This window comes from Poecilia mexicana, unplaced genomic scaffold (genome assembly GCF_051168715.1).
Source record: "Poecilia mexicana isolate PSO_F unplaced genomic scaffold, ASM5116871v1 scaffold_18, whole genome shotgun sequence".
Classification (NCBI taxonomy): Eukaryota; Metazoa; Chordata; class Actinopteri; order Cyprinodontiformes; family Poeciliidae; genus Poecilia; species Poecilia mexicana.
In genome coordinates this window covers 25453938-25481937 of record NW_028263387.1, presented here as the reverse complement: position 1 = coordinate 25481937, position 28000 = coordinate 25453938, and the positions used below count along the sequence as shown (strand labels likewise).

General features: G+C 38.1%; 4 protein-coding genes across 6 annotated transcripts in view; all 4 read left to right on the top strand.

Annotated features, from left to right (window-relative positions):
- Positions 1–25948, top strand: part of LOC148154337 (ladderlectin-like) — a 78540-nt gene extending 52592 nt beyond the window's left edge. The window contains exons 1-6 of one of the 2 annotated variants that reach the window (XM_088015812.1): positions 23674–24548; positions 24631–24724; positions 24909–25018; positions 25132–25266; positions 25341–25452; positions 25625–25948. In XM_088015812.1, coding sequence (XP_087871938.1) covers positions 24664–24724; positions 24909–25018; positions 25132–25266; positions 25341–25452; positions 25625–25704 — 498 coding nt within the window. In that variant the 5' untranslated portion in view covers positions 23674–24548; positions 24631–24663 and the 3' untranslated portion in view covers positions 25705–25948. Of the gene's footprint in view, positions 1–23673; positions 24549–24630; positions 24725–24908; positions 25019–25131; positions 25267–25340; positions 25453–25624 lie in introns of those variants that run through there. The other variant, XM_088015811.1, reaches the window with a different exon arrangement.
- On the top strand, positions 4–5757 carry LOC106909772 (ladderlectin-like). The gene is made up of 4 exons (XM_088015202.1): positions 4–117; positions 1469–1603; positions 1686–1833; positions 5690–5757. Exons 1-4 carry the CDS (start codon positions 4–6, stop codon positions 5755–5757), a joined length of 465 nt encoding a protein of 154 aa, XP_087871328.1.
- On the top strand, positions 7045–9707 carry LOC106909770 (ladderlectin-like). The gene is made up of 6 exons (XM_088015814.1): positions 7045–7173; positions 7774–7853; positions 8278–8384; positions 8493–8627; positions 8712–8823; positions 9335–9707. The coding sequence occupies exons 2-6, from the start codon at positions 7799–7801 to the stop codon at positions 9400–9402; spliced, it is 477 nt and encodes a 158-aa protein (XP_087871940.1). The 5' UTR covers positions 7045–7173; positions 7774–7798; the 3' UTR covers positions 9403–9707.
- LOC148154338 (butyrophilin-like protein 1) lies at positions 14381–21788 on the top strand. 2 transcript variants are annotated; one of them, XM_088015792.1, is made up of 6 exons: positions 14381–14576; positions 17594–17944; positions 18030–18243; positions 19216–19280; positions 19566–19682; positions 19936–21788. In XM_088015792.1, the coding sequence occupies exons 1-6, from the start codon at positions 14531–14533 to the stop codon at positions 20511–20513; spliced, it is 1371 nt and encodes a 456-aa protein (XP_087871918.1). In that variant the 5' UTR covers positions 14381–14530; the 3' UTR covers positions 20514–21788. The 2 variants fall into 2 exon arrangements, with proteins under 2 accessions (XP_087871918.1, XP_087871917.1); XM_088015791.1 differs by lacking the exon at positions 14381–14576 and adding an exon at positions 17425–17501.
- Positions 25949–28000: the final 2052 nt, after the last annotated feature.

The following is a 28000-nucleotide window of genomic DNA, read 5'->3' as shown; positions in this document are numbered from 1 at the left end:
AGCATGGATGGTTTCATGTCCTGTGTGTTTGTGTTGTCCTGTGATGGACTGGTGACCTTTCCAGGGTCTACCTGCCTGGCCCCAATGCCCACTGGAGACACCAGCAACCCAGAGACTGCACAAATAAACAGGAACGGACAATAATGGTGGAGCGTTTAATGGGAGTAGTGAAGAACAGTAAAGAATAATTTTAACAGTTCATCTGATATCTGATGAGGAGAGTAACCATTCATGTTTCCTTGCCTGTTTTGTCACCTGAAGCTGACTTTCTGCCAAACCTCTGCAGGTTTTATGAAAATTATAACTTTAAAAACATCTACAAACTTTGAACCAATACATTTTCATTATGAAAACCTTTTCATATTAATAAATAATCTACTTTTTTATGTAATATGAATGAATGAACAAATTTATGAACTCATTACAAGAGTCACAAAAGTATGCGAACTGTATTTGTGGAAATATTAGTTTAGTAGATCATGTGAAAAATATACATATTGTATTTTTATTGTTGAAATATTTTGGGACCTTACAAATTTATGGGCCATCTATTCCCACTAACACCAATATAAACATTACACTTTACTTTTGCCTTTAATGTGTGAAGATGAACATAAAGTGCAGAAAAGGCAAAATGTCTTAAATCCATAAATTGTACAACAAAGATTTTGTGCTGATACAAACCACAGACAATGGTTACAAGACTATGATAAAACATTTCTACCTTCTGACATTTGGTTCTGGTTCTGCTTTGGCTTTTCGTCTCAAATGTCTACAACTATCAAAAAAAACGTAGCGGAGTAAAAACAAAATGGAGTTTTCAAGTTATGATTTCAGTTGTTAAAAGACAAAAGCTATCTTAATTAACCTGGTACTATGTGAAAAGTATACATAGCCTCTCTTCTAAATGTGCAATAAGTGGCATTTTGATCCCATCAGAGCAAATAACTTCCTTCAACTTGATCATAAAGTCTGCCACTTGATCATAAAGACTGCCACTTGATCATAAATACTGCCACTTGATCATAAAGTCTGCCACTTGATCATAAAGTCTGCCACATGTCATTTGGCAAATTGTCTCAGGATTGATCAGACTTTTTTCCACCAGTGACTTTTTCTACTCCACTTTCCCAAAAACCATAGATTAGTGAAAAAACAACATTCGTTGAATGCAGAGTCTCATATCTGAGCTGCTGAAGCTTCTGGCTCCTTCATTGGGGTCACAGGTGTCCTGATTTCTCCCTTTATATTCACTCAGTTTCTGAAGATGACCCAAGAAGGGGCAAACAGCTGTTTTCTGTGTGTTTACTGCTTTATGTGTTCAACATGGAAATTGAAACATACAGACACTAGGGGGAAAATAAATTTCTCTCTCCATCGTTCTCTTATTTTCTTTTGCTCTCCATTATTTCACTATTTGAAAAAACCCAGCTACTACCTCAGAAAACTGCCATGTATTTTCCTATAGAAAAACTGTCTGTCCATGGGAGCAAACCTTGCATCGGTTCACAACATGCAAGAATACCATCAGGTTCAGGCTCTGATAACTGCAGCAAGTCGTGGGTCTGGACTAACATGGCTTGGAGGCTCTGATGCACAGAAGGTATTTTTGCCAGTATGCTTTATTTATTATGTATTTTATGAAACACTGAATGAAATGTGTCATCTGCTGAACACGATTCCAGGATAGAACCTGGTTGTGGAGCGATGGAAGTCCCATGCTGTACAAAAACTGGTGTAAAGGAGAGCCTAATAATTGGAAAGGCAGGCAGCCGTGTTTACAGATGAACTTTTCAGGTAAAAGAAAATATCACACGTCTATTTTTTTAAGTTGTATCAGGACTCATGGGTCAAAGGCTATTTACTCTGCATGCCAACATTTTAGTTGATCTCCACATACAGTTAAAAGCAGAAGTTTATTTTACCGAAGTCATTCAGTGTAAGACAGATATCCCTGATAATCACTTAATGTATGTAAACTTCTGAATTTACAGAAAAATGTTCTTGCTAAGTTCTCTGGCATTTAGCAAATATAAATATTTTTGATAATCTTAACTGACCTGAAACAAGAGACGTTTCTACTGATTTAACTTCAGACAGTGAGAAAAATCTGTAACTATTTTTATTTGATATGTCTAAACATTTGGTTTACTGTACATTTAGTGCATTAACAGCAGGAGCATTTTTAAATTATTTTTGGCAAGAAGGTTTAGTTAATCATCCTTTCTGATTATTTTATGATATAGTGTTAGCTCACCTTTTATTATGTGATGTTTGATTGATTTGTTAATCAAGTGCTGTTAACCCAGCACTTGGGTTGTTCTGGCCCTAAGCCTTCTGTCTGCGCCAAGAAACTCTGAAAGGTTCCCAAAGAGGCCTGATGTGTAAAACAGAACCAGTGGAGGATGAATGCTAGGAGTTTCTGTTTACCTGCCTTTTTGCACCTTCATAAAAAACCCAAAATAAATTTCTGCTTCTTTACTTCATATCATTTTGTTCTTTAATGCAAAGAATCCTCAAATAGCAAACAGCATCTGGATTCTCTCTTTTTAGTAAGAGCAGATTGAATGTGTTACATAAATTATCTAAAACTTTTCTTCTATTCTTTGACATAGCAGAAATCAAACAGGAATCAAAACAAGATGGTGTGGTTTATTTTCTGTGCCTTTTCGGTTTCTGAAGCTTTTGTTTTCAAAAATATAATATACTAGTTCTTAAAATAAAGAACTTGCTCTTAATATGTAATATTTCTGTATAAATTGGAGGATCTTACTCTCAAAAGGACAGTATTAGATCAATATGTTGTAAAACATCTCATGTTCAGATATGATCCAACCCTGAGAAATGTTGAAAATCTTTAAACACATGAATTCTGTGTAACTTTATCTTAATGCAAAGTTTGTTAGACATGGATGGAAGTTTAGCTATAATCCTGTAACTAGTTTGGTTTTCTTGATTAAGAGCTGATTTTTAAGTAAATGACACTCAAATCTGTTGGACGTTAGTCAAATTCATCAATGCAGTTGGCTGTTTCATTTTACAAGTTTTTGAAAACATGACAGAATATCTTACTGAGATCTAAAGGGTGCAATTCTTGCCAAGACTCAAACTTTTTGAATATGCATATTTAGATACCACATAGTGTAGACCTTGGTAAGGATGACTTGGCAATTTGGAAAAACCTTCAGAAGGGGAAGAAACACCAGGTCTGAATTCATTTTATCTCAGTTATGTTTGTTTTTCAACCTGAGGCTCCTTTTTAACAGTTTATCAAGAAAATCCAACAAGCTGCATTTACTGTCTGATAATGTTCTTATGTTTTAATATTTTATGTTTCTTGTTACCTGCCTCTTCCTCAATGTAGAGGCAGGTAGACAAGTGAATAACTATAAACATTTATTTTAGATGTATGCCTGATATCTGCATGTTTCCCTTTATGGCAGCATGTTTTATCACCTGAAGTTAAACATTTCCCTAATCTCTGCAGTTCTCATTAAAGCTACAATTTACAAACATCTACAAATCTCAACCAAATAAGTCCCATATATGAAGATCTTTTCTGAGAATGTAAAAAAGAATTTACTTTCCTTACTTTGAATGAATAAACAAATGCATATACTCACCTAATTAGTCACACAAGTATGCATATTGTATTTGTTTCAAGATTACTTTGATAAATTATCTGAAAAATATATTCTTTCTGTATTTTATTTTTTGGGGGGGGGTTGGATGCTATGCCCACTAACACTGATGTAAACATTACGTTTTGCTCTTACCAGAAAGGTTCCATTAACAATTAACATCACAATAAGTTTAAGACTTCATTGTTTCTGCATATAAACATAAGATGTTCAGAGTTGAAGGAGCAAAGGCAACATTTCAGACTGAGGCTTGGTCTTTGACTGGGCCATTCCTCAGTATTCAAACTATTTCTGTGTAGTTTAGCTGAATGCTTTGAGTTGTTACTTGCTTGAAAATAAATGTTCTCCAAAACTGTTTTTGTTTCTCTTTAACATGCAGAGGAAAATATACAAATTTTAATTAAAATTATTACCAGTTGCTGCTGACTCATGGTGCCAGAGGCCAAACCAACTCTGTTTGATTATTATTTGCTTTCCTAGAACTGATATGGTGACAATGTTTGCAGTCCAAACACTCATCTCTGAGCACTCCCTTATTCAGTTACATGTGTTTTAACTGATGATTGCATCACAAGACACACTTTTATTTGGATTAGTTTTATGTAATTTATCGTGAGCTGAAATGTCCGTATTTTATGTCCAATAATCCACTGAAGGTTTTGAGAATTATTTAATGAGAAACATTTCCATGTTACTAATGCATTTAATTTGAAATATGGATTATCATTTAGTTTGTTTTTAAGTGTATTTTTAACATTATGTCCAGTTCATGAGTCTTTTCTCCTTTATTTCAGATAGAACAAACAGAATATGACCAACATGCTCTTTAACCAAAAAGTCTGCTAATCATCATCTAAACAATCATCCTTATTGATTCCTGCAGAGGAAAATATCAATGCTGACTATTATTACAGCTTAGCTCTTCCTGTTGGTCACGGCTGGCCCTTTTATTTTTATCTGTTTAATCTGAACCGCAGCCTCAGGCACACGTCGACTTACGTCTTATGTTGTTTGTTTTATGTTCTCTTTTTGGACGGGTTTTACTGAAATGTCCGTTTCCCTCCTGAGTGACTAATAAAGATATTCTTATTCTTACTCTAAGCTGTTTACTGTGAAAGTTTCGTATGTAAATAATGTGATGACTGGAAACTGAGACGTCAGTAACCAGATACATGAAAGAAGCGTCCCTGCCCTTCAGCCTCTGGTTCAACATTACTAGTTTTCATGCGGCTGTTGACGCCTCAGAACAAACATCCTTATTCAGCTTCATGCTTGACTGAAAATGTTGCCACCGTTTCATTATTGCATCATCACACTCAAAGAAAAGTTATAGTGCAATTTCTAATGTTTTCCCATAATTGAGTGAATTAGCAGTAATAATTTAGCTGATTTTGCATATTTTAACAAAATTCCCAGATCAAATGAAAACAGGGTCTAAAAAATGGGTATAATTTGGGTTCCCATGTGATGTATCCGGACCCCATTGATGTCATGGAGCGGTTTTATAGTACCAGAAACACCAGTTTGGACTTCTGCTCTAGTACAGATTGGTCAGCTGCACATCCATGATGTGAATATCTGGTTCCACCACCAAAGGTTTCTACTGGACTGAGATCTGGTGACTGTGGAGGCCAGTCGAGTTCAGTGAACTCATCGTTCAAGAAACCAGCCTGAGATGATCCAGGCTTTATGACATGGAGCGTTGTCCTGCTGGAAGTATCCATCAGAAGATGGTCCACTGTGGCCTTAAAGGGATGGACGTGGTCAGCAGCAATACTCAGGTAGGCTGAGGATTTGACACAATGCTCAGATGGTACTAATGGGCCCAAAGGGCCAGGAAAATATCCTCCCACCATTACACCAGCCTGACCCGTTGATACCAGGCAGGATGGATCCAGGCTTCATGTTGCTGACGCCAAATTCTGACCCGACCATCTGAATGTCGCAGCAGAAATCCAGACTCTTCAGACCAGGCAACGTCTTTCCATCTTCTATTGTCCAGTTTCTGTGAGCCTGTGTGAATTGTTGCCTCTGTTTCCTGTTGTTAGCTGACGGGAGGCACCCGGTGGGGTCTTCTGCTGCTGTAGCCCAGCCGCCTCAAGGTTTGACGTGTTGAGAGTTCAGAGATGCTCTTCTGTAGACCTCGGTTTTAACCAGACTGACCATTCTCCTCTGACCTCTGACCTCATCAATGCATTCGTGCTCACAGAACTGAGACTCACTGGATATTTTCTCTTTTTCTGACCGTTCTCTGTAAACCCTAGAGATGGCTATGAGTGAAAATCCCAGCAGATCATCAGTTTGTGAAAAACTCAGACCAGCTCGTCTGACACCAACAACCATGCCACGTTCAAAGTCACTTAAATCATCTTTGTTCCTCGTTCTGATGCTCGGCTTTAACTGCAGCAGATCGTCTTGGCCGTGACTACAGGCCTGATTCAACATTTGCATTAATGAGCAGTTGGACAGGTGTACCTCATAAAGTGGCCGGTGAGTTTACTTCTCAATTTTAAAAAGTGTACAGTACAACAGGAGAATGAAATCTTGATATAAATTGTACAATAGATGACTTTATCATCTGTTTCTACAGCATAATCACATTAGCTATGTTTCTATCAACAGTAAGTGTGAATGTTAAGCAAACATTTGAAATGTCACAGAAAAAATGCAAATTATGAAAGTTTCCATCTACTGGCTTGAATCGACTCAATCAGGCTAAGCAGAGCATAATTTCGTCAGATGTCAAAGATACGTATGAATGTAAAAAACAGGAAGTAGAGGCTGCAAACTATCATGGGCTGAACATCTCAGAGAAATAGAGAAAGTCAGTGGATGAGAAAGTTTCCTATGTCAGAATTTATTCAGCAAATGTGTTTCCATCTCCACTTTAGTGCATTAACTCTGTCAGAAAAACCAAAACCACCTCAGTTGGTCAACTTTTTTTCGTAAAAAGTTGAATTTCCTCAACTTTTTACAAAATTGAGGAAATTATTTCAAATTTCGACTGTTTCTACTATAATACTTCAAAATGTGCATAAAAACATAGATGGAAACATGCAGTAACTAATGACTAACATGATGTGTTTGCTGAATGAATAAAAAGCACATGTTCTGTGTTCAGGCTTAAGGTGACATAAGTACACAGCATTTCTAATAGCATCTGCTACAGATGTGTTAGCTTGATATACATAACAGATTCAGATTGCATATTTAGGTGGAAACTTAATTTGAAATTAGAAAGAGAAGAATGATCAGTTAGATTGCTTTCTAAGCAAATTACACAGAACTGAAACAACGCCCAGGCTAGATGATAGTTCTGAGAAAAGTAACATAATACTACATCTGGAATGAACATAGGTTATTTAATATATTTATTCAGTCATGTTTGTGTGCATAATGCAGACATGAAAGGAGCTCGTTCCTGTTTGGCAGCTTGGCAGAAACACTATATAAGATTTGGTCTTGGATCTGTTCATCACTTCCAGAAAGGAAAGCCGAGGCTCCAGTCTGAAGCTCAACTAAAGGAAAGAAGGTAATTCCCATCCGGGCGTTGGTAGAAACAGCTGTTACATTATTATTAGATTAAGAATCGTTGGTTTCGGCTACGGTTAGCCAGGGGTGGCAACTCCAGGCAACTCGAGGGCCGGTGTCCTGCAGTGCAGCTTTTAGAAGATCTACTTCAACACACCTGGGTCAAATAATGAGGTCGTTAGCAGGACTCTGGAGAACCTGACTCCACTTGAGAGGTGATTCAGCTCTTTCATCAAAGTGTGTTGGACCAGGGAGCTGCAGGATACTGACCCTGGAGGACCAGGATTACCCACCCCTGATCTAAGCATTTCATCTACTTTTTGTCTTCTATGGAAAGACAGACACTGAAAAGAAAAAAAGCTTTTCTGATCAGTGGAAGTGAAGATTTACACTGTGACCTTTGACACAAAAGAATTCAGATGACCAACAAGCAGTTGGTCAACCTTTTCTAGCAAGATTAGAAGCTCTATAAGTACCCAGTCATTCTACAGTGAAGACTGAAGGTGCTGGCTAAGAACACAGATCATTCTTCATCAGATTTGCTGATATTTTTCTTCTTATCTTGTTTGTGACACTGAATTTTCTTAACATGTATCTTCAGATTGTAAACCTGCATCGTCTCCATCATGAAGTTGTTGGTCCTCCTGGTCTTTTCCATGGTGGCTCTGACCAGTGGTGTCTGTGAGTATTTATTAATGATAAAGAATTCATAAAGTGACTAAAACAAACCAACTCCTGTTCAACAAAGCCACAGATGCCCCAGATTATGGCTCTGCTGGTAAAGATTGGTTGGACTTTTATGTCATTGCTTTTTATTTCTTCAGTCTGATTGCTTGAACCTCAACTAATCCATAGTAAACATGACATAATTTATTATAGTATACTTTACTACAACATAATACATACTGTTTTTTCAGAAAGTTCATATTTATCTCAAAGTTTTCACTGTTCCTTGCAAAGTAAACACATCATGGATTTCTTCTGCACAAGTGTCTGGATAATTTCTTGTCATTGAGGGATTTATCTTTTTTAATAAATGTAATATCGAATCATCAAGACTCATACCACGCCTCCTGTCTGAAAATATCTATTTCTTTGTTATCAGCACAAGATAACTTGCTCCAGGGGTCCTGTTGTCCTTCTGGATGGACTCCGATCAACGGCCGCTGCTTCCTCTACGTCGCCAGTGAAATGAGTTGGGCAAAAGCCGAGGTGATTTCCAACAACGTTGTACTCTTATTATTTTGCTCTCTTGTATTTCACAGTTCTTAAATAAAGTCCTCCTACTTCTTCAGCACATCATTGTGTGTTTATCTGTAGAAAAACTGTATGGCCTTGGGGGCAAACCTTGCATCAATTCACAACGTGAACGAGTACCGTCAGATTCAGGCTCTGATAGTTGCAGCAAGTCGTGAGTCCAAAAAAGCATGGATTGGAGGCTCTGATGCAGAGCAGGTATTTCTACCAGGATACTTTAGTTGTGAAATATTTTATAAGACATTGAATGAAACATATCATCTGCTGAACTTTGTCTTGAAGGAGAAGATTTGGTTGTGGAGCGATGGAAGCCCGATGAGCTACACAAACTGGGGTGAAGGGCAGCCTGATAATTGGAAAGACAACCAGAACTGTGCAGTGATGAACTGGTCAGGTAAAGAAAATATAGTATCTCTCTTTTTCAGTTGGTATCAGGACTCATGGATGAAAAGCCTATTTACTCTGCAAGTCAACTTTTTAGTTGACCTCCACATACAGTTGAAAGCAGAAGTTTACATTTGATCAAATTCATTCAGCTAAAGACGGATATCCCCGACACTGACCTAACGTATGTAAACTTCTGGATTGGATGAAAAATGTTCTGTTTAAGTTTTCTGGAATTTACCAAATATAAATAATTTTGGTAATCCTAACAGACCTTAAACAAGAGAGGTTTGGTCTGATTTAACTTCAAAGAATAGGAAAAACATGTTTTTGTTTTTATGTTGCGCATATAAATATCTGGTTTCAACTTTACATTTACTGCATTAACTGGAGCTTCTATTAATATTTTTTGTGGCAAGAAGGTTTAATCAACCATTTCGATCATTTTTTATGATGTAGTGTTAGGTCACTTCAGAGTTTTCATTATATGATGTTTGACTGATTTGTTGTTTTGCTCCTAGACAACAAGTGCTGGGATGACCACACGTGTGATGTGAGTCTGCCTTCTGTCTGCGCCAGAACAGTCTGAAAACCGTGAGGTTCCCAAAGAGGCCAGATGTGTAAAACAGAACCAGTGGAGGATGAATGCTAGGAGTTTCTGTTTACCTGCCTTTCTGCACCTTCATAGAAAACCCAAAATATATTTCTGCATCTTCACTTCATATCATTTCTCTCTTTAATGCAACCTAAGGAATGAAGCGACAAGCAAACAGCAGCTGGATTGTCTCTCTGTAATCAGATCAGACTGAATGAGTTATAATAAAGGATCATCTTAGCAAAACTTTCTTCTGTTCTTTGGCTTAGCAAGAATAAAACTTTGAGCAATCAAAACAAGATGGTGTGGTTTATTCTGACTTTGTGTTGTTCTGTTTTCTGAATTATTTTTTTAACATCAGCACTACGTGGTTATGCTTCCAATAGTTGCCTACCAATCGCCCCCGATTAAAATAAATGGCAAATTTGAGAAAGATACTGCGAACAGTTGGCCCTTCAACAACTAGTAATCAGGACAAAGTATCTGCCATACTATAATATAGAAGGGGGGGAAATTAGACACTGCAAATATCTATGAGGTTTCAAAATAAAGCTTTAAAATCCTGCAAACCATTCAAGAAGAAGATGGAAAGTCAGTGGAAAACATGTAGAGCAGAAATGTGGATGTAAGTCTGGTGAACCATAGAACCGGAGAATAGATAATGGTTGAAAGGTGAGAAGATAACGAGTTAAAATGTAAAAACTTCATAAATACAATCTGGCTTGAAAGTGAAGTCATGCAGAGGAACAGGGGGATTTTCCACTGGCAAAGAAAGAGCTGAAATGTTCAACTTTGAACATTAGATGGCGCAATGTGAGAATAATTCAGGTGATATATTCTGGGTCACACAGTGGATGTGTGTGTTGTTTTTATATTCATTGTGATAAATGACAATATTATTGTCTTGAGACCATTTTCAAGTAATGTTATGGTAATGGCATAATAATTCTCAAAGATCAATAAACTTTAAATTCTGATGAACAGTTATCACTGGAGTTGGAAAACATTTTAAATATCCAAAATAAACAAACCACAGAAATGACAAATAAAATGAATTATAGATTCTCTAAAGAAAACTGAAATTCATAAAAAAGGGCAAGTTGAGACCAAAGCACCAGACTACAGACTTTTCTCATCCAGGTTTTGGTAGAAAGAAAGAGAAAAACATGTAAATGGAAAAAAATCTACAAACTGTGAAATATCTAAATCTGTTTCAAATCTAATTAACCAAACTTGTTGCACACCTGGTGTGGGTTTGCCCAGGAGTGGCCAATCAGCTGCCAGCCAGGCAAACTGGCATAACGGCTGAAATGTGTGGGAGGAAGAAGGGAGGATACAGAAACCCGGCTAAGACTGCCTGCAGGGTCAGGAGGTCAGGAGACTCACCTGGAGACAAGCTGACTGCCGTAACGTGTTGCCCGACCCAGCAGCGGAAGCAGCAGGGCGGCAGTGAAACCTCTGCACTTGTCATGCAGTGCTGTGTGGGAGTTTTCTCTTGGCATTTTAAAGGTTCAGTTTTTAATGTGCATTTTATTGTGTCCATTTCCTTTTTGTTTCTTGTTGCTGGGAATAAAGGTACGGTCACTGATTGAAGCTTTCTGGCCGATTACTGTTCTTTAAAAAGCCTGTCCTGCCTATTTTGGCCGACGAGGGTTTATTTATCTGAAATGTCGCAACATGTAGCAAGACAGTCGCTGAGTAAGCAAATATAGGGTGACTACTGTTAACTACAAGAGTGCAGACATGACCTGGTGGCTGGGTCTGTCAGTCAAACCTCTCCCAGCTGAGCAAAAGAGGACAGTGGTTGAGTTTAGAGCTAATTTATTCTTTAAAAACAAACATATTAACAACACGTTTAGCACTAAAGTTGTTCTTATATGTAGTAGTAAGACAGAATGAACACAATGTGGCTGAAGGTTTGAACTGCACCAACCACTTTGCGTTTTCAGGTTAGTTTTTCTTGCATGATAGTGACTGGAATAGGTCAAAGTTCAAACCAACAACTGCAAATATTTGAAAGACAGTCAAATCTACTCCAATGTGTCACAAACTTCACAAAAAATTATGTATTTCAAAGTCACTCTCTTGCAATCACAAACCAAACATTAGACAAAACTGTGGTGTCTGTCTGAGTTGATATGTGACATCAGAGGTGCTCATAGCAACATCTGTGACCGGAGCAAGGTTTTGTGTAGAAAAAACAATAGTCACCAAAACACAAACCATCTGTAAACCGAAAATATTCAAAATATTCTGACCTGATTAGGACATGGGCAGTGATGCGTTAACGAGGTCCGATTAGGTGGAGGCAACAGGAAGAGCGTGTGGTGGCGCTGCAGGACGCCCAGCCGTGAGATTTAAATCCGTCAATAATCTGAAGAGAAGGAAAAATATTATGATTCCAGAAATAAAAGTAAAAACATAAGAAATGTTTATTCATTGTTCATTGTGTATTTTACCTGTTCAGTACACTGCAACAACAAACTCTTTTGGTCTAGTTTCTACTGCAAATATTTCAGTACACCTGAAATAAGACAAAACTAAATTAGAAGTAACTTTTCAGCAAGAACTAGGATCTTGTTTAAGTAAATAATTCCATGATGACAAAGTACTGGGTCTACCTGCAGATTATTTCACTTATAACAAGATATTTTCCCATGTTCTAAGAATTATTTACTTAAAATAAAAAGGTCATTATGATGCCAAGTTGACAATAATTATGCTTTGGCTTACTTAGAGAAACTGGGATCCACTCAGTTTTCATCATCAGCAGATCAGAAGATTCCTCTATGATCCATTTCTTGTTGGTCTTCCTCACCTTTTACAAAAACATTTAACACAGATGTCATTCAAACAGCCAAACTCCATCGTTCTAACAATGGAAGCAATTCAGAAATCATTTTGTTTGTATTTTGTTCATTTCTTATCCACTGAGCAATTTTTACTTAACATTCCAGGTTTTCAATCACGGTTGTAAAAAATGTAATGGAATAAATAAAATTGAATCAAATCATTTCTAATTCTGGATCCAATTTTTAGTGATAAAATCTGACAGCTCAACAGATGTTACTGGCATCACAGTGATATAAAAGGCTACAATGTTAAGCAATGCTGCACTGACTGCTGTATTTTGTTGTCCATTATTTGCAAGTTGCATTACTTGAAAGCACATTTGCTTTTCTTTTATATTTCATATATTTTGGCACAGTTACAACCTAATGCAAACAAAATGTGTCACTTTGACCGTGAGTGCCACAGTGTGTGTGAGCTGAAAGCTGAATGAATGCAGCCAAGAAACGCTGACAAGGCAATATGCTAAGTAGCTCTGTGTTTGGCTAGCTAGCCTAGCTGCTACACTACTCTGCTAAATAACTAAAGCAACAGGTAATTTAATTACATTAGTTTTACTGCACCTGTGTTCGTCTCGTTTTCCTCTTCTTCTCTCTTTTCTTCCTGGGGCAGCAAACAATTGACGTTTTGACATTTGACGCTTTCTGAAGTTATTTCCATTAGAAAACTCTACAAATCTGCAAAGCAGCTGCAGTGGAGGCGGGAGGGGCGCCAGGTGCAGGAACAAACCAACGAGGGCGGGGCTAAGCAAACAGTCATTATATTTAGATGTAGTATTTAATATTTTTTGCTATGCAGCTAAGTCAGTGCAGAATCTTCCATATTTGAAGTTACATTAATACATATTACTTTTTTGTTTGTTTGTTTTTTCTCTTTTTCTATGGGGCCCACCCTGAGCATTTGTCTGCTACCTAAAAAATAATCCGTCCCTGTCTGACTTATAATGATCAATGAAGGAAGACTAGAACAGGTGAGAAGTTCATTTAAATTTGTAGGAAAATGTTTATATATATATATATATATATATATAATAAATTCTAACATGATTTAGCCTGGATTTGTGCTGCTGTACATATAAACCACACAGAATCAGTCATATTAAAAAGAACATCTGTAAAATCTAAATAACATTTTATTCCCCAACTACTCATTTTGCATTGTTACTCTTGTACTTTTAATTTTCCTTTTACAGTGAACAAAGTTCATGTTTCTAAAGGTCCGTTGTTTTGTGATGTTGACTTGAATTTGTTATTATTATTTATTTTTTAAAGCATTTGTTTAACCATTTGCTCTTCTGCAAACAGAAACCTCCAACAAATTTGATGATTTGTGCAGATTTGATGGTTTTGATTAACTTCCAATGTTCTCTGAAATTGAAAGTGTTATTTTTTGTGCTGTCTGAATCTGTGGTTTATGTTATACCTTTATGTTTATGAGCTAAATGTGTAAAATAATGCCGCAGAAGTCACTTTTGAGCACCAGCCTCCCTGCAATCCTGCAAGGATAAGCCGGTATTGACAAAGGATGAATGAAAGGATGCTTTCCTTAAAAATCTAATGTTGTAGGTGTTTCTAAACTTTTCAGATCCACTGCTTATAACTCATTGTATAACACCGCTCAGCTGTGGCACATATGTCTTGCAAACTTTGTCCTGTTCTCCCATATTTCTTATCTTTTACTATCCTTTAATCTCCTGCTTCCGGATGGTGTGGGAGTTGCATTCTGTCTTTAGCAGGCAAAGGGTGAAGGGTGCAGTTGGACTCATCCAGTTTATAGGGCAATTATGATTGTCAAGTTCTGGAGTGGGGTGCACATAGAACCAATGCATGCAGAGAGAGAGCATCTTTGGACTAATTTGTAGATACATTAAAAACTAACCAATTTTACCAGGATTTACAAGGATTTGATTTATTCTTAAAGTAAAAGATCCCAAGTCTAGATGTGTTCATGGTTCAGAAATTTGACAAAGAGTTGAGACTAAATCACTATCATCTGTTGTGCTTGATGTCAGTACAGAATAATCCAGTGAAAGTTTGTGAGAGCGTGTGAGTCATCTCTCTTCAACACTTGATCTTTGGTACACCTTGGTCATAAAAGAGAGAGAGAGAGGGAGAGAGAGAGAGAGTGTAAAGGGATTTTGTGAATGAAGTTCAGATTCAAATCAGATGTTGTGTTGAAAGCGTCTTAAGGGTTGCGTACAGATGTGGAAAGTTTTAGTCAAAGTTGAGGGTTTTTTCTCATAAAAGCAGAGAATAGTTTCTATCACCTGGTGATGTATTTTTGTCTTTACTTTGTCCTGGGACTGCTCTCATCAAAAGGTACGTGTGGAAGAAAGTTTGAAGTTATTTCCCCTGGATTTCATCTTAATGAGTTACAAATGTACCTATACCGAATGTGTTGTGGAACGCAGTAAACAGGCATTGGCGACTTATTTGCAAAAAAGTAAATCACCAAAAACGCCATTTAAAGTGAGATTTTATTTCACTGGAACTAATGAAAGTTTTTAAAGAGGAGAAAGTTTTCTAGTTACATTCTGTGCTGCAGTATAAACAGTAAAAGTGCAACTGCTCCAGTTTGTTTCTTTTAAAAAAACACCAGCTTAAACCAGTTTGAACTGGTATTAAATTTAACATGAGATGAGGTTTAGGTTTGCTTGACGCGTTAAATCATTGTGTGGAATGCTTTCATTTCATTTTACACTGATACACGTAAGACGGGATTTCCAGCCTTCGTTAACTGATCTGCTTTGGCTCCAACATTCAGGCTCAAGTTCACCTCTGTATACTTTAGTTATCTCTCCGTCCCATTTACTTGTAATAATAGTTTGTTCAGTGGCATCTGATGTCACGCAGTTACAGAAGCAGGTGTTGAAATGTGATTTTGAAATGTAACACAGGATAACAGAGGTTTATCTAATACCACTAATTCTTGTGGCAACGCCTGTAGCCCACATTGCTGCTTGAAACACTGTGAAAAATTTTATCTTTTAAAGATTATCTTAAGGTTGTTTAGCAGTGCAGCTGGAGACGCTGCTGCCTTTGAGCAAGAGGAATCTGGGATTCCCAGCCTGGGGTCGTCATGCATGGAGTTTCCAGGCATGCCTGCGTTCTCTCTGGGTGTGTTGGCTTCCTCCATTGATCCAAAACATGACTGTTAGTTTAGTTGGGTTCTCTAAATTAACGCTGAGATAATGGAGAATGTAAATTGTCATTTATTGTGTGTGTGTGTGGTCATGTGACGGGCTGACCTTATTTCCTGAGTGCACCCAACCTTTCGGCCAACGATTGCTGGAGAAAGTCACCAAACACAGCAACCCTGCAAAGATAAAGCATTACAGCTTTGCAGGCCCCAGCCAACTCACAGAGCAGACTTAATACAAAACATTACAATAGTTAACAGAATAGTCTTTTAATTTGTACTTCTGGCTGTGTTGTGCCTTGTTAATACATGATATGCCACAGTTCCTGAGCATGCTCAGTATACAGAGACAGAGATGCATTATTGTTAGTTTGTATTGGTGGTGGTAGAAAGCCGAGGAATGCTCTCTTGTAAACAGAGAACATGAGTGACGTCTGTATTGCGTCTTAAGACAGTAGTGAAACTGATGACGGTTGATTGTTGACAGTTTGGAGGATTTATTTGCTTGATCCATTCAAGTTGTCGGGTTGTGCAACTGAACCAGCATTCCTGACTCTCAGCCAGGTCACACCTGAGTCCTGATGTAAATCAGAGATGTGAGCTCTAACTTCTGGGACACAGAGACATAAAAACATTTTCATTGTTGATGTTTCAACAGGAACCCCTGGTATTGAGGAGAAAACTGTGGCAATACTTGAAGTAGAAAGAAACAACTATTTGCAGACCAGTGTGTCTGGGCTTGTGGTTGTCACCCTGAAGAAGGCCACAAGCTGAAACGCGCTGGTCTGCAAATAAAGCTGGGTTTTAGATTTAGTTACTTCTGCTGCTGGAGTTTTCCCTTCAGCAGATCTTTGACCCTCTCTGCTCACCAAAAATGTCCAAAACATTTTCAAATTTCAGGCTCCTGTTTCCTGTCTGGTCATAAACTGTGTGGGCTGTTCTGATGTACATTATACAGTACATTATTTAAGGTGAAGCATCGCAACTCAAGGGAATTTCAGATGCAATTATTCCAACATGACTCCTGTAATATATATATTTTGAATAAATATTAAACTATATGTGTATTACTTTCTTCTCAAGCAGAAATAAGTCTGGTTTATTGCAAAGAAATTTGCAAGATTTACAACTCAATGGTTACTGTAAACTCAAGAACTTGATGTAAGTTAAGTTGATGTGGGAATTAGAATAGAACCGGAATTTATGCACAACAGAACCAGCGTGACAGGCAATCAACACAAGAAGATTCATACAAAGATATACGTATACAAACATATGAAAATAAAAATACTGTTACAGCAAGGACAAGATTTCAACATAAATATTGTAGAGCTGTGAAAAGTAGTATATCCCAGTCCAAAATAATGAGCAACTCAGTAGGTGAATTTAATTTTATTGCACAAAATGTGCCTGTCAATTAATCAGATCAACATTCCTTTCATATCTGTAGTGATGCTAGTGACGCTGAAACGTCAGAGTAACAACCACGGGAATTTCCCTTCACATTCAATTACACTGCAGAATGTAGCGAAGAATTTGAAGATGACATTTGTTCATTAACTTTATGTTCCTCCTGGGTTTAGCTGTGTAATTCTTGACTAGCCAAATATTTCCTGAGTACATCTGTTTTCAAGGTTGCACAACATTCAAAATCTTACGGTTTTATCTTGTAAACAGAGAGAGCATGATTCACGTCTGTGTTGTGTCTTCAAGATGGTAGTGAAACTGACAGTTTATTTTTGACAGGCTAGAAGATTTATGTGCTTGATCCATTCAAGTTGCCGTGCTGTGCATGTGAATCGTACCTGTAGGAGTGGAAAAGTTTAGTCTGCTTGTAATCTGATCACACCCTGAAAGAGCTGCAAATCTGCCGGTTTTTATCTTATACAAGCATGAGTTACTGTTTAATGCTTTGCCCAAACAAGTTGTCTGAATCACGTGGCTAATATGCTGCTTCTTCTCACTTGATGGGAGTGTCTTCTGTGCAAAAAGTGGGTCGATACAGGTTGAGAGGGCTGTGAGGAAAGTACAGGATTGCATAATCAGCTGAAGAATGGGGAAGTATCTGCAGTTTCTTCAGAAACCTGGTTGTCTTTGCATTAAGAGTAAAATCAGTTTTTGTGATTAAAACTGAAAATCTCTACCAACTAGAGGGAAGAGTTTTATTGCATCTTACATTCTTAATCTCGTTTTTCAGGTTGTTTCTCTGCAGATCCTAACCCCGAGAAGGTCGTGGCCTTTGCAGGTGAGAATGCCATCCTGCCCTGCAGTTTGAAAACCTCTGGCAGCGATGATTTGCCAACAGTGGAGTGGTCCAAGGAAGGCCTGAAGCCGAACGTGGTCTTCTTGTACCGCAATGGCTTTGAGACGTTTGAGATGAAGAACCAGGGCTTTGAGTTCAGGACGAGTCTCTTCATGAGAGAGGTGAAAAACGGGAACGTCTCGCTGAGGATCTCCAACCTGAAGCCGTCAGATGCCGGGATCTATCAGTGTTTGATCATCCGAAGGAACGGAAGCAGAGAGGCCACCGATGTGCAGCTGGTTGTTGGTATGACAGCTTCAGTTAACCTTTTCTGGCAGACTCAACGCTTTCCAAATTAATACTGGATTTTAATGTTCGTTCATTTCTCCAGCTGCAGTGTCTGATCCAAGGCTTTCAGTGGATTCTGATGAGAACCAGAGAGTGACGGTGGCCTGTGAGGCGACCTGCTGGCTGCCAGCTCCGCTGATGGAGATTGTGGATGAAAAAGGGAACAACATCACAGACACTGTGGAGATACAAAGAGCAGATCTCACTGAATGTTACACAGTGAGGCAAACAGCCACCGTGCAGAGTCACACAGCCAGGTAGCAGAACAAGTCTTCATGTTTTTCTGTTTATACCTTATCACTCAACTCTGAACAAGAAAGTCAGGATTTCTTTTAGTCATTCAGTCAATTAACCAACCAACTATTCAACTATCTACCTGCTTATTGTTAAACGTTGTCAGCTTGAAAGATTGAGGTACCTGCTTTTCTTTTCCTTACTTTCCAATTACCAGAACAGAGCGAGATATTACTTCACACAGGAGTTACTGGTGGGGCGCAAAGATTAAACTGGGTATAAAACAAAGAGAGAAGAAAGAAATTTAAGTCAAGATTATTAGAATGGCATATTTCAGAAACAAGGCAGTTCACCCTAAAAAGACATAATACAGTAAGCAATTATGAAACAACCAATGAACATTCGATTTTGTCAAATGCCATCATCAAAATCATCATCCAAATACACATCAAGTATCAATATTCCACTTACTATGAATCACAGGCCCCTCTAAACTGGTGGAATTTTTTTAAGTCTGGATTTAAAGGAACTCAGTGTTTCAGCTGTTTTGCAGTTTTCTGGAAGTTTCTTCCAGATTTGTGGTGCAAAGAAACTGAATGCTGCTTCTCCACATTATAGTTACAGAAAGTTGAGTGGAAGAAAAAAAGTGTGCCTCAGAAACAGTGATTATTGGAGCCTTAAGAGAACGAAGTGTTAGAACATTTCATGAAAATATTTAGCAAAAAAGCTTGTTGAGGGTTCAAATACCAACAATCCTAAAATAAGTCCATGTGGCCTTTCTGTGTCTGATTATTTTAACCACTAGAGGGAGCTCAAAAGCTGTCGTTAGGAATCTGCCAGTTTTACAAATTTTGGGAGATTAATGTTATCACCTGTTTAATGTTCTTTAAATGGATAATAAGTGCAAACCAAAAGTGTCCATAAAGATACAAAACTAGGTCTAGTACAATAAGCATAAAAGATAAATATATTTAAACTCCGATTTGTGTTAACAGGATTGTCTGCAGAGTCAAACAGCCACAGACGAACCAGAGCAGAACTGCAGAAATCCTCCTTTCAGGTACAAAGCTGACCTCTTCTCACTTTGATTTAACTAATCTAATCAAAATGTTAGATTTAATTATAGTGGCACCTTTTGACTATTCTGTATTCTACATAAATCTTGTGCTGTAACATTTTATTGGAGAAAAAATGACCTTAGACTCTTTAAACAACATAAAATAAAATGCAAAACAGGCTAAAATGCTTTATACTAAAGATCGTTTGGTGATCCTGGGATCCACTTGAGAACAGATTTAATTGTCGATTACATTTTTAGCAGTTCATATGAATGTTGTTGTTTCAGCTCAGTGGATGAGGTCCAGGCCCGTCAGGCTCGCCGTCTTCTCTGTTGAAGTGATAGCTGCAGTTTGCTTTCTTGGACTATGTGTCTTCGGCGTTTGGTGGGCTTGTTCTAAACATGGTAAATCTGAACTTTATTCATTAAATTAACCAAAGTTTAAAAGGATATTGTTAATGCAGTAGTAGTTTGAGTACAGACAAGCAGAGCTGACATTAGAACTGGAAACTCAAGATTTTAAATGTAGAATGTGATTTTTATTCCAATGCTAATTAATGCCTTTACACTGGGCAATAAAATCAGATTCCACTCCTATGAATAAATGTCATCCTAAATTAAGTTTGTTATTTATTTTTGTTTGTTTTTGTCCCTAAAGTTGAGCAGAAGCAGCAAACGCAAGGAATTTCATCGGATCATGAATTAACAAGAGTCACCTGCGAAGACACTCTCCTACTAAACCCACCGAGTGAGACTGATGAGGTCGACAATACAGCAAACAGGACCATCGAGAATCTGCAAAAAGAGTTGGCTGATCTCAAGTTAGAGAACTTCAACAAAGACCAGATTATCCTTAAACTGTTGGGGAAAATCCAATCCAATCCACTGGATTACCCACAATTCTTCAGGTCTTCAGACCACAACTCAGAGAACGGACAGTTTCTTGCCACAAATCAAGACTCCTCAAAACTTCCAAGCTCCCAGAATCAAAGTGGGAATCCCGGTCTTGTTCACACAAAACACAAAGTTGTTCGTAATCTCAGCTGTCCAGCTGTGTTGATTCCAGCACCTTTGGTCAGAAGGGACGAGGAAACCGTTTCCCCTCCCCAAATGGTTCTCTGCACCGACCCACGTAGGAACGCTCGGTTGCTTCAACGCAAACACTCGTTAGGGCTTCTTCCATCTTTTTGTCCTAAAAACACTTACTCTCCTCTTCCTCGTTTACCAGAGCAGTGAAGAACTTTCAGCAAATAAGTCAAATGTTTCTTCATCAAAGTTTACCTCTGAAACATAGGTCTTATGTTTTACAAGAGGATCAACTATGAATTCATAAGGATGATTTTGATACGGTAAATAAAATACATATTTTTGCTATGTGGTAGTTTATTGTAAGATAAATCACTATGAAGTCAAGAAGGCTGAGTGCTTGAGTGGATTTTCCTGCCAGAAAAACCTGCAGGATTTCTACAATTAGAATAAAGTAGAAACTGAACAGAATAAATTCCTTCTTCCAGAGAGGCTATTGTTGCGCAACAGGAAATCAAAGCTTGTACATTCACACAAGAATAAGAATATAAAAATGCTTAAAAGTGGAAGGAAGAATAAAACATAGTTTGCCAATAGTTTTATAGAGGATTTTATAACGTAAAAGCTGCAGATTGAAATTTTGCATCATTTTATAATGAACCTGAATAAATGAAATCGCACTTTCTTAATGCTGTTTAGATTTCTACATTTTTAACATTTTCCTCTGCTGCTTTTTCTACTAAAATAATCTTTGATAAATATCAGAGTTTATCATAGTGCAGATGAAACAGATTTCTCTAAAGTTTGTTCCTGTTGAAAGATGAAGATGAGAAACTGAAGGAAACTGGAGGAAGCTCAGTGGATGAGGTCCAGGCCCATCAAGATACAAAAGATGAGAAACTGACATGATTTCTTAATTGAAATATTCCCTCTCATGCACAGAGGTGGTTTCTGTCCTGCTGCAGAGACATTGGATGTGTGCAATAGTTTATCTCTAAATGCGTTACTGTTACATTGCTGGTTGGATAATTTAATATTTAATGTCTAACACTAGTTGGCTGGATGGAAATGTGAAATATTTTTTCTCAGGTTTTTAAAATGCTGTGGAATGAATTCATTTTGTTTTTATTGTAGTTGCATCCAGTTTCATGTTTTTATGCTCCTGCTTCTAGAGTGCACAATTTTATTTTGATTGTTTGAATTAAATGCTGTTCTTTGGTTAACATGTTCAGTTTCTGCACTATTGAGCTCAGGGATGGTTTCTGGGGTCTTCCATCTTTTTATTTTCTCCTGTTCCTGCTGTAGATGAGCATGTTCATGTAAACTGCTGTATTTAATATATTTATTTTGTTTTAAGCTGTAAGTTGTATGTAAGTTATTTCCTTTTGTATATTTTTGTTAAGTTTTAGAATAATTTTCACAAATGTGTGTTCATTTATTCAGAATTAAATGTAAATTATAATTATTAAAACTGTTTTATTGGGATATCATGGGGTAGATAACAACTTTGTGCTTGAATGTAAAATAATTTATTTTTCACCAATGGAAAATGCAATGTCTTCATTACAAGCAGGTTTAATCAAGCAGAAAGAAAACAAAGATGAGAAAAAGAACTAATAATCAACTGTTGCAGAACTCAATCAGCAAATAGAAACTTATGAAATTATTGAAACCTGCAGGAATCTTATGATTTATCAAATGAAACTGAAACTCTGCCTGTGAGTTTCTTTATTTTGCCGTTTTCTTTAAACATGTTCCTTGCAGCAGCTGCAGGAAGCGGATCCTCCTAGGTGCGGTTGTATCTTTGTGAATGCTGAATGTTTTACCGCAGGCTGAACTCATCGCCTCAGTGCTCACTGTGAGTCTTCTTTTAGTCACCTGAAATTTGGAAAGAGGAAACTGAATGTTGCTGCATTAAAGTGGAATCCACCCTTCTGTCCTCCACTTTCAAACTATTTACCAACTGTCTTGATTTCAGTGTCACCTCAGTCTTAATTCTACAGCCAGAAACATGATCTGAGTTATTAAACTATTTTAGTCTATAGTGAAAATAACATGCAGGCCGTGTTGCCACAGACTAGCGATCTGTCCATATATTTTTATATATTATCCATCTGCACAATATATAAAAGTTCCCTTCTCACCCTCCGTGGGTGGTCTCTTTCATCCTCTGACCTCTGAGCTTTTTTATATTCTGCAGTCCATATTCTGCACAGATGTTTCTGTACACTATGCCCGCCACTTGGTTATGTCGTTCCATGTACACTTTCCCTGCCAGCATCTTGCACCCTGCTGTTATGTGCTGGACTGTCTCAGAGGCCTCCTTGCACAACCTACACCTTGGGTCTTGTCTGGTGTGGTAGATCTGAGCCTCTATTGCTCTGGTGTTTAGGGCCTGTTCCTGGGCGGCCAGGATGAGGGCCTCTGTGCTGTCCTTGAGTCCAGCTTTCTCCAGCCATTGGTAGGATTTCCTGATATCAGCCACTTCAGTTATTTGTCGGTGGTACATCCCATGTAGGGGCTTGTCCTCCCATGATGGTTCCTCCAGCACCTTGTCCTCTGTTCCCCATTGCCTGAGACATTCGTTGAGCACATCGTCCGTCGAGGCTTTGTCCTTGATGTATTTATGGATCTTGGATGTTTCATCCTGGACAGTGGCTCTCACACTCACTAGTCCTCTGCCTCCTTCCTTACGGCTCGTGTACAGTCTCAGGGTGCTGGATTTGGGGTGGAACCCTCCATGCATGGTTAGTAGCTTCCGAGTCTTAACATCTGTTGCCTTCATCTCTTCCATTGGCCAGCTAATTATTCCGGCAGGGTATCTGATTACTGGCAAGGCATAGCTGGTTATTGCACGGATCTTGTTCTTGCCATTGAGCTGGCTTCTCAGGACTTGCCTTATTCGTTGGAGGTATTTGGCTGTGGCTCCTTTCCTTGTGACCTCATCGATGTTGCCATTTGCTTGTGGTATTCCCAGGTACTTGTAACTGTGCTCTATGTCTGCTATTGTTCCTTCTGGGAGTGAGACCCCTTCTGTGTGGACGACCTTCCCTCTCTTTGTAACCATCCAACCACACTTCTCTAGTCCGAATGACATCCCAATGTCAGTGCTGTAGATCCTGGTGGTGTGGATCAGTGAGTCGATGTCTCGCTCGCTCTTGGCGTACAGCTTGTTGTCATCCATGTAGAGGAGGTGACTGATTGTGGCCCCATTCTTGAGTCGGTATCCATAGCCAGTTTTGTTGCTGATTTGGCTGAGGGGGTTCAGGCCTATGCAGAACAGCAGTGGGGACAGAGCATCTCCTTGGTATATGCCACATTTGATGGACACTTGAGCAAATGGTTGGCAGTTGGCTTCAAGGGTGGTTTTCCACAGCCCCATCGAGTTTGTAATGAAGGCTCTTAGAGTCCTATTGATGTTGTACATCTCTAAGCATTCAATGATCCAGGTGTGTGGCATTGAGTCATAGGCTTTCTTGTAATCAATCCAAGCGGTGCACAGGTTGGTGTGTTGGGTTTTGCAGTCTTGAGCGACTGTGTGGTCTACAAGGAGTTGGTGTTTGGCTCCTTTGCTATTTATGCCGATGCCCTTCTGTGTCGTGCTCATGTATTTATCCATGTGCCTGCTTATCTTAGCCGCTATGATGCCTGACATGAGCTTCCATGTTGTAGAGAGACAGGTTATTGGCCGATAGTTGGATGGGACTGAACCCTTTGAGGGATCCTTCTGGATCAGGATTCTGCGCCCTTCAATTAACCATTCAGGGTGAGTCCCATTTTGTAGCAGCTGGTTCAGTTGAGCTGCCAGTCGCTCGTGGAGGGCAGTGAGTTTCTTCAGCCAGTTGGCATGGATCATGTCAGGTCCTGTCCAGGTCCTGACATGATCTGACCTGAGAAGAGGCAAACGGCTGTTTACTGTGTTCAATATGAACCGTTTACCTGTCTTTTGCCATCGATATGGAAATGGAAAGATAATTGGAAGAATTGCACTCTAAACTTTCACAAAGTGTAACTGAAAACAAAGACCACCACCCAACCATGAGAAACCTATTGCATAGACTTAGTCACAACTTAGTTCCTGTTGAACTAGATGTGAACTATCAGATCATTTCTGTAGAATTTCTGCCCATATAATTTCCTCTTTTTGTGGATGTAGGAAGACCAAAAGCTCTATAAATATCCAGTGATTCTGCAGTAAGGACTAAAGGTGCTGTCTGGCTGAGAAGACGGATCATTCTGCATCAGGTTTGCTGATCAAATTTCTTAATGTATTAGTGCCACTGTGAGTTTTTCTTAACATGTATGCTTTATTTTGACTTTTCTTCAGCTTGCAAATTTGCATCTTCTCATCATCTGCACCATGAAGTTGTTGGCTGTGTTCCTCCTGGTTTCCTCTGTGGTCGTTCAGGCCAGTGGTAACCGTGAGTATTTATTAAATATATTAACACAGTACACACTGAGTTAGGTCTGGTCAATGTGGGCATTATCTTTTAGAATGAATGTAATGTTTCAATTTGTTGTTATGACCTGTCACAAAATAAAGTTATTATCAAACTCATGCCACATAAACCATTTAACTGGAGGCCTGCGTTTGTTTTTCATCAGCACATATTTGCTCGATCCAGACATCCATCACCTGTCCTTCTGGCTGGACTCCGATCAACTGTCGCTGCTTTCTCTATGTTTCCAATGACATGACTTGGGCGGATGCAGAGGTGATTTCCAACAACACTGTGTTCTTTTTTCCTGCTGCTCTGCTTTATTTCATAGTTCTTAATTAACAAAGTCCAGCCACTTCTTCATTTAGTTGTTGTGTGTTTATTTATAGAAAAACTGTCTGTCCATGGGGGCAAACCTTGCATCAGTTCACAACGCGGACGAGTACCTTCAGGTTCAGAATCTGATAACTGCAGCAGGTCACGAGTCCAATCTAGCATGGATTGGAGGCTCTGATGCGCAGGAGGTTTTTCACTTATTACAACATTTTTATGTTGATTCATATGCTAACTTTCTATTAAGTTTTGTTTGGTTTTCCAGGATAATCACTGGTTCTGGATTGATGGTACTCCTTTCCTCTATACAAACTGGTGTGCCGGAGAGCCTAATAACTACAGAGAGAAGCAGGATTGCTTACAAATGAACCATAAAGGTAAAGCTGTTTTGTAAAAATGAAACTGCCTGAATTAGAGAAGTACAATGTCAGAGGTTCGAATTTATTGTTGTAGCCATGTATGATATCTGCGATTCTTGTTTTCATGTCACCGCCTTCATTTTTTCGAACTGATTAGACAAATACTTTTGCTCTTCTTTAAAATTTTCAGATCATAAGTGCTGGGATGACGTCCAGTGCCATCTCCAAAGACCATCTGTTTGTGCCAAGAAAGCCACATTCATCTACTGAATCCTAAAAGCTGGAATGAGTGCTGATACATGAAGAGAAGCGACTGTGTCCATTAAAATATTTTCCTTAATTTCACTCTTTCACTTTTAAACAACATAAAAGAAAAAAAAAAATCTGCAACACTTTCAGATTAAAGTTGTCTGTTTGGTCTGATGTCTTCAGTAGCAGGTAACTGCTTTTGTGGAAAACTGCTTTCAGCAACGCTTTATTCTATAAACAAATAAAAAGCTCAAGCAAAAATAAATCATTAGTCTGTTTTATTATATAACCAGCTAAACTCAGACAGCAGAACTATGAAGATTTTTTTTTTTTGTGGCAACCATTTCTATCTTTGTTTAACACGTCAGTGGGGGGAAAAAAGGAAGTGCAACAAATCACATTCAATTTAGATGAAAGTTGGTAATTTGCCATAATTTGGTTCATCGTCAACTGCAAATATATCACAAGTGGCTTTTAGCTCTTACTTTAAAAGAAACAGACAATGTCTCTTAACAGCATTACCTGAAAATTCCCTTGGAGTAAATCACCATTGAATTCCTTGTTTAAGTCTGACTGAACTTACAATTATGATGAAAATGATCCTGAAACCATGTTGGAGTTGGAAACAACAAGCCTGAGACATCCGACATGTTTTTGGCTGCTTCAGCATGAAATAGTTCATTGGTTTTAGTTGACTGAATGTTTATTTTAGGCCACACAGCAGTCAAAAGACTGTAAAGATGAATGGAAGATAAAGATAGAAAAATATCTTACACTATTCCTGGATCATAAATATTAACCTGAAAGAATTCCAACAGAAAAAAACATATCTAGAAACAGGATATTTATGCGCACACTACCAGAAATAATCTGTTATTTCACTAACTGACCTCACATCAAAGTAAACTTTTCCTGCATTCCTGCGTTAGGTTGAAAATGTTGTAATAATGTTTTAATATTTGTAATCTTCTCAAAGATTAATTCCCAGCAACTGGTGTGTGGCTTCATGGAAAAATCAAGATTTCAACAAAGTTAAAATGAAAAGACTTCACAAGTCTCTTTCAACTGTGAGCGTGTTGTCCTGTGATGGATGGTCTTATTTCCTGAGTGCACCAAACCTTTCGGTCAATGACTGCTGGAGAAACGCACTAAACACAACAACCCTGCAAAGATAAAGCTATAATGTTTTGGCCGTTTTGCAGTTTTCTGGAAGTTTCTTCCATATTTGTGGTGCAAAGAAACTAAATGCTGCTCCTCCATAATTTGGTTCTGGTTCTGGGGATGCAAAGCAAACCAGAACCAGAAGATCTGAGAAGTCTGGAAGGTTGATACAATGGTTTTTAATGTATTTTGGTCACAAAAGTTTAGAATGGAAATTATCAAGTCATACAGAATAGAGGGAAGATGGAAGAGTAGATTTGATTAAAAGTATCTGCTGTGTTGTCCATAATAAAACATGTTGTAATAACATCCAAGGGAGCCAACGGAAACTTTATTTTCTACGATAACTGAGAAATGATGAGACTGAACGGCATCGCTCACAGACGTTGGAAACATTTACACCCCGACTGGTAAGCAGGTCCAGAGTTTATCCTTGATTGTGTGCTGCCTGTTTAACATGTCGAGTCAGACCAAAGTTTTGAAATATTTCACAGGTTTTTTTGCTCCTCTTTCATTTATATAGCATCAATTCACAACAGATGTCATCTCAAGGCACTTTACCAAACAAAAATAATTCATTTCAATTTAAGCAAACATGCATTCCAATTGATTTTGATTCAAAACGGCTAAAAGACGGCAAAACGGCTTTCTTTGGCTAAAAGAGCCAAAGAAAATTTGAAGTTTGTCAAAACAGAAAAAAGAAACTCCAAATATCATTAAAATAAAAATGTATGTATATTTTTAGGTTGTGGGATATGTTCTTGTCTGTTTGTCTTTGTGTGTTTTCTAATGTAGAAAGAAAGAAAATGTCTGTTTCTTTTCTTTCTAGACAGGGAAACAATTTAACATAACTTTACTTTGTGACTAATTTAATAAGATGCAAATAAATATTGTTTTTATTTTAAATTAAATACTTGCTTGAGGCAAACAGAAATTCTAATATATTGCAGTTTCCTATACGGTCAAAAACATTAATATTATTCTTATGTCTATACATTATTAATGCTTTGATAGTGTTTCTCTAAGACTGTCCTGTTCCATTATTTTTAATTTGAGCCTCATGTCTGATAAGCAGAAATAAGGTGATCAGACTTTTTTGGCAGGTCAAAGGTCACCTAGCATGCTGGTGCAGTTGCCTCTGTCACTCTCTCTGCAG

Excerpts from the sequence above, each read along its gene's own strand:
- LOC106909772 (XM_088015202.1), top strand. The coding sequence starts at position 4 with ATGGATGGTTTCATGTCCTGTGTGTTTGTGTTGTCCTGTGATGGACTG. Across the intron at positions 118-1,468 it reads ACACCAGCAACCCAGAGACT|AAAAACTGTCTGTCCATGGG; the intron begins GCACAAATAAAC and ends ATTTTCCTATAG. Across the intron at positions 1,834-5,689 it reads CACGTCTATTTTTTTAAGTT|CTGACGGGAGGCACCCGGTG; the intron begins GTATCAGGACTC and ends TCCTGTTGTTAG.
- LOC106909770 (XM_088015814.1), top strand. The coding sequence starts at position 7,799 with ATGAAGTTGTTGGTCCTCCTGGTCTTTTCCATGGTGGCTCTGACCAGT. Across the intron at positions 8,385-8,492 it reads TGAGTTGGGCAAAAGCCGAG|AAAAACTGTATGGCCTTGGG; the intron begins GTGATTTCCAAC and ends GTTTATCTGTAG. Across the intron at positions 8,628-8,711 it reads GAGGCTCTGATGCAGAGCAG|GAGAAGATTTGGTTGTGGAG; the intron begins GTATTTCTACCA and ends TTTGTCTTGAAG.
- LOC148154338 (XM_088015791.1), top strand. The coding sequence starts at position 17,450 with ATGGGGAAGTATCTGCAGTTTCTTCAGAAACCTGGTTGTCTTTGCATT. Across the intron at positions 17,502-17,593 it reads TGGTTGTCTTTGCATTAAGA|GTTGTTTCTCTGCAGATCCT; the intron begins GTAAAATCAGTT and ends CTCGTTTTTCAG. Across the intron at positions 17,945-18,029 it reads CGATGTGCAGCTGGTTGTTG|CTGCAGTGTCTGATCCAAGG; the intron begins GTATGACAGCTT and ends TCATTTCTCCAG.